This window comes from Aulonocara stuartgranti, assembly GCF_965226115.1.
Source record: "Aulonocara stuartgranti genome assembly, chromosome: 9".
NCBI classification, from domain to species: domain Eukaryota; kingdom Metazoa; phylum Chordata; class Actinopteri; order Cichliformes; family Cichlidae; genus Aulonocara; species Aulonocara stuartgranti.
In genome coordinates, this window is record NC_138960.1 from 35,081,501 (window position 1) to 35,087,500 (window position 6,000).

The 6,000-nt window shown below is 47.3% G+C and overlaps 1 protein-coding gene across 11 annotated transcripts in view; it reads left to right on the forward strand.

The window, feature by feature from the left end:
• cUnh18orf63 (chromosome Un C18orf63 homolog) overlaps nt 1-6,000 on the forward strand; it is a 21,890-nt gene that overhangs the window by 15,739 nt on the left and 151 nt on the right. For all 11 annotated transcript variants that reach the window (XM_082546782.1, XM_082546784.1, XM_082546786.1 and 8 more), the window contains 3 exons: nt 1,477-2,340; nt 2,595-2,678; nt 5,495-6,000. The exon at nt 5,495-6,000 is cut by the window's right edge. In XM_082546782.1, coding sequence (XP_082402908.1) covers nt 1,477-2,340; nt 2,595-2,678; nt 5,495-5,617 — 1,071 coding nt within the window. In that variant the 3' untranslated portion in view covers nt 5,618-6,000. The remainder of the gene's footprint in view (nt 1-1,476; nt 2,341-2,594; nt 2,679-5,494) is intronic.

Sequence of the window (6,000 nt, forward strand, 5' to 3'; positions counted from 1 at the left end):
CACCGTTCCAAGGCCTTGTTGTAACGAAGCAGTTAGAAAGTGTTTCATCATCTTTTTAAAAGACTTTCTTTAAATAAAAATCAACATCTTTTAATCCTCCCCGAAAAACCTTTCATGCACAGGAGTACAACAGGTAGCATATCTGCCTTTAAGCTTGAATAAATGTGTTTTCTGCACAGCTCTTTCCTTTCACACAAGTCAATAGATGAAGGGATAAAGTGCAATAAAGCAGGTGGGATTAAAGTTATTTCTCATTTTGTCCTGCAGATGATTCTTATTCACAGGCTGCAGCTGTGCGAGCGATCGATTCAGCGCTCACAGGGTGAACTGAAATATTTATGCTGCTTCTTATTTCCATGTATAAGACCACTGATCCCATCTGTAGGCTGAGCCGAGGCTGGAACTGACGCTCAAAAGGATCGTTTATTCACCTTTAGAAAGGTTTCTCCTGACCAGCACCCACCCATCCATCCACCCATTTAACCATACATCCATCCATCCATCCCCCCATCCACCCATTTAACCATCCATCCATCCCTCCACCCATTTAACCATCCATCCATCCCTCCATCCATTTAACCATCCATCCATCCATCCATCCCTCCATCCACCCATTTAACCATCCATCCATCCCTCCATCCACCCATTTAACCATCCATCCATCCCTCCATCCTTTTAACCATCCATCCATCCCTCCATCCACCCATTTAACCATCCATCCATCCCTCCATCCATTTAACCATCCATCCCTCCATCCACCCATTTAACCATCCATCCATCCCTCCACCCATTTAACCATCCATCCATCCCTCCACCCATTTAACCATCCATCCATCCCTCCATCCATTTAACCATACATCCATCCCTCCATCCATTTAACCATCCATCCATCCATCCCTCCATCCACCCATTTAACCATCCATCCATCCATCCATCCCTCCATCCACCCATTTAACCATCCATCCATCCCTCCACCCATTTAACCATCCATCCATCCCTCCATCCATTTAACCATCCATCCATCCATCCATCCCTCCATCCACCCATTTAACCATCCATCCATCTCTCCACCCATTTAACCATCCATCCATCCCTCCACCCATTTAACCATCCATCCATCCCTCCACCCATTTAACCATACATGCGTCCATCTCATCCCCAGGTGGTTCCGGGTTGGTTCATCGGGGTGTGACTGTTAGATTGAAAGCTGGTATGAGTGACTGAGAATGAGATCTTCATCTCTGCTGCTTGAGAACTTTGAAATTTCATATTTGAGAACAGGATGGAGGTTTGGGTGTGACTTCATCAGGGGTGTTAAGATGTTAAATCTGCAGCAACACTTACTATGAAGAACCATTTTTGTAATTGGATCATTTCTGTCATTATCAACCTAATTCGATATTTCAAACATTAACACATTTCCCAGTCCAACATTTTGATTATTCCACTTCACTGAGGTCTCCTCTTCTTCCTCAGATGTTGAATGGTTTGGAAATCAACCTGACCACCTCCTGCTCCATCAGGCCGGTCCTCACCCAGCTTCCTCCACCCCCTCCTCCACCCCAGCCTCTGCAGCCTTCAGCCTGGACCCCTCTGTCCCAGCAGGAAGGAGCTCAGGAGCTTCTGGACAAAGGACGTGGCTTCAGCGGGAGACTGACACAAAGTCAGGGGTGTGGAGGCAGAGACTGGCCTCCGTCTTCCTCCATCTCCTCCTCACATGCTGCTTTTTCCTCTTCTGACTCCTCAGATCAAGAATCACAACCTTCCTGCTCCTCCTCCTCCTCCACCTCCTGCTCTTCTCTCCCAGTCTTCCAGCCTGCTTCCTCCTTCATCTCTTCCCACTCCTCCTCCTCAACTCCCTTGTCTGAAGCGGCATTGAACCCTTCTCCCAAACTTGTTCCAGTCTTCAAGCGTCCATCGCACCGCGTCACCATTTCCCTGCTGCGTCCCCAAAATCAGAAGCAGCTGGGTGGAGCTGTGGAAGGGTCAGCGAGGGTGACGGTGCCTTCCTATAGGAAGGAGATTCCCGCCACTGCTCCTCGCCTTTCTTCTTTATCAGCTGCTCCCCCCCCAGTTCTTCCTTTGCCCATCATCCCTCACTTCAGCCGCAGCACTGCGGCTGCTCACCCGCCTCCGGCTAACATCAAGCGCGTCTCCAGCCTCAGTCCTGTAACAAAGTTTAAACCGAGGATTATCATCCCTCCAAAGCCGGAGATCAAGACCGGCTCCAAAACCACCCTGAAGGTCAGCTCTGAAAGTGACGCTGTCACTGGCTGCAGAGATGAAACACAGACGTCCTCTGAAACCTCAAACAATGAAACCTCCAAACGCAGCACGAAGGTGAGTCTTCCTGAATAAATACCATGGTGGTGTCACTTTTTTAAAGAGCCTACAGAAGATGAATTTCAAGTAGAGTTTGAGTAATTCTGCTGATTGGCTCACAGACAAACAGCACTGAACCTCTCGCCTTTCAGAGGATCCCAACAAAAAAGCCACAAACATCTGTGTGATGTGTGACCTTTAGGCCCCACCCCTCCACTGAACTCTCAGGTGTTTCCTCACGCACCTGTTGCTGTGCTTCTTTGATGTTTCAGAGAGTTTCTTTTGACCTAAAGACGAAGAAATCCAGAGCCGCAGTTGGAGACGTGGACGTGGAGAATATGGTCAAAACCAATCAGGTCAGAAGATGAACTTCCTGTTTCCTCATTTCCATTTCTCTGTTTTTACTTTCTCCTTCTTTTCTGACCTTCTCACCAGTGCACACATGAGCTGAAACATGAGAACAAACCCTCACATGTGACCAGTTAACAACAAGCTGGATACAAACGTTTCTTGTTATTGGGGAAGTGTGAAGCACAAACAATTAGCGTCTTCTTCTTAGTGGTGTTTGATTTGTTGGGGCTGTGTGGAGGAGACTTCACAGTCTTAAAGCTGTCATCAGACCAGCACAGAAACTAAAGCCGGAGCAGATTTTACACACGACAACAATCGGTTTGGGTTGGAGTGGACTCTATATTTACAACAGCTTTAGCATTTCACCTACTTGCTGTTCTCTACCAGACTCCATTCAGAAAAACACAAATTTTACCTCACATAAACATGGGTGGTGTCTACCTACCTCTACTTGTTTAACACAAACCAGTTAACTAGTTTAGCTACTTTCCCCATCATAACAGCTTATGGTTCAAAGTTTGCATTGTCAGGGGGCGTGTCTTCGCTGATTGACAGCTGGATGGTGAGATAGGTGGACCTGTGAACTGTGCTAATGCTAGTTTTACCTGCTGTGAGGTTAATGTGCCCACAGACGTGTGAGCTCCAGTTTTGGACCGCCCTCCATGTGTTTTAAAGCTGGAGCTGCTTCTCCGGTCTGTCTGCCGTACATCGGCATGTTGGGCTGGTAAAGTTTGCCGTCTAACTGACCTCGCAGCCTCTGTCTGTGCTGTTTATGAAGCTGCAGGGCGAGGAAGAGGAGGCTGATGAATTTCCACTTGTACTGTATGTACAGCTTCAGCTTCCTCATAAACATCCTTGAGGAGGACCGTGCACATTACTGTGATGTATTAAAGTACGTTGGCGTGATGAATAGCAAACACGGCATCCTGCACTGTCTGCCTCAGTTTCCTCAGCAACGCTGCTTCACGGGAGGGCGAGGACTGTTAAAGTGATGAATGGGCAGGAGGAGGTGGGAGCCCGGAGGGCGCCGAGCACATTAATAACAACATTCATCAGTTTTACAGCCCCAACCTGCAAGTTTTCAGGAACAATACGCCGCTTACATTTTCACTCTTATTTACACACTGCCAGCACATTGTTCACAAAAACAGCTCCGTTACACCAGCACGGGGGCATTTTCACACATTTGAACCTGTTTTCAGTCTGGACTCAGTTTAAAATCCAGTCCAGAGGCTTCAGTGATCAATGTTTCATAGTATCTGAAGATATTTCAGCCTTTGCACACGGTCACACTGTTAGATTAGATCATCAATCTGATCTGTGGTCTTTCCATGGGGAGTGAGAGGGTTTTATTGGTGTTCAGACCTGCTGGGACACACACAGTTTCAGATGTGTTGATCTTAAGGACAGAGCTGCACATCAGTGCCCTCTTCCCTCCATCTAACTTTTGTGAGTTTGAACTTTTCTGGGGATGAACGTGTGATGATGAGGTGATGAAGAGGCAGTGAGTTGTTGAACGAAACGCACAATTTTTGAGGTTTTGTGGGTTTTTCTTCCATGTTTGTAGTCCTTGCTGTTTTCTGCTTCACTTCTTTACAAAGCAAAATCCAAACATTGGCATAAAAAAGGATCACGCCAGCTCAGTAGAAGCACAATAGAATGCTCATGGTTTTATTCATGTGGAAACATAAACGTTTGCTCAAACAGTAACTGCTCCGAGATCTCTGTAAGACTGAAACAGTCTGACGTGAGCTCGTGTGCATGAGAAAATCACTGATCATATATTCTGATGTTTAACTGAAGATTTAACAAAATCATGAACGACTGACGGCAACCTGCTAGTGACCAAAGCAATCACCACGAAGGTTCAGCACTCGACCCTCTCCCAGCTGTTCCTCGCACCCTGTGGTTGCCAAATGGTTTTAAACCATTAAAATGGGAATAGATCTACTCTGTGTGCAGGCTGACTAGCCCAGTAAATGACATCATTAGTGTTCTGACAATCGTTACTGTGTCACTGGTCGGTGTCAGACTTACTAATCAAATTTTAGTTGATGCCCAATGCTGGTAAATTACTGTCCGAAATGTTATGCAGCCATCTGCCACCAGGTGGCGCATCATAGCTGAGAAACACCCTAGAGTCTCAGCCTGATCTTAACAGTGTTAGGAGGAGGTTGTGGATACAAGTGGCTGAAATGGGCTTTTTCTGGAAGGTGGATGGTCTCTGCCGTAGGGATAGGGTGAGGTCCAGAGTGCAGCTACTCCACATCGATACGACGCGGCTGAGGCCGTCGCCTCCTGGGTCGGGGGTTCCGGCCTGTGCTACCAGGGGGAGGGCCTGTTGTAGACCCGGCACACAGAGATTACCGGCTTCACTGCTGAGAAGCAGAAATAAATAACTGGATGATTTCTTGTTTTGTAATTTTAGAATAAAATTTTCAAACAGCGTGCGTCGTTCATAGCACACGGCACAATACGCCACTTTGCAGTCGCAGTTTGTTGGTTAGTTTGTCAGAGATGACCTTATTAGTGACACGTGTGTGACCTCAGACAGATCCAGGAGTGTCTGAGAGGTGCAGCGAGCACCTGGACAGCTTTAACACCTCTGGCACTGGAGGAGACGGGAAATAAGGAAAACTGGTGAATTGGCTGGGAATGACTGCTGACGGGAACGTGACGGCACATCCGTCTTCATTACGCTCGTTTTCCTTCCTTCCCCTCCTCTCATCGCTCTTCATCTTCACCCGTCACTCCTCGTTCTATCGCTCGCCCCTCGTCGTGTCTCTCGCCTCGTTCACCTCTTCCTTCTTTCTGTCTGCAGTTGTCCAAGCTGAACTCTGCGACTCTGCTGCTGTGGCTGAAAGCTCGAGGCGTGAACGTCAACGCCAAACACAGGAAGGAGGAGCTGATGATGAAGGTCATGAGCTGCCTGGCTGAGGCCTGAAGCACACACTGACTCACCCCTCGCTGCATTTACTTAATAGAGTTACTTTGGAGTATTAACGCTGCGCTAAGCTTTCCTTTTAAGAATTTGATGTAAAATCTTATCAGCCGGGACAGATGAGAGCTTCTCATCCTCGCTAATTGAGATGCTGAACATTTGCCAACGTTAGATTTTGGTGTCAGATGAAGTCACAGCGGGTCCAGAGGAGGACCTTTGATTAAATGAAAGCACTGTTGGAAGCTTTCTCTTCCATGTGACGCCTTCACTCGTGTTCACTTTGCTTTATTGTTCAGGTTATTAACTGTAAAACTGTTCATTCACTGTGTGGAAGGTCCTCAGTGTTCCTACAGCAGCTGGTTCTGAGTCTTTTACCTGTGAGCCTC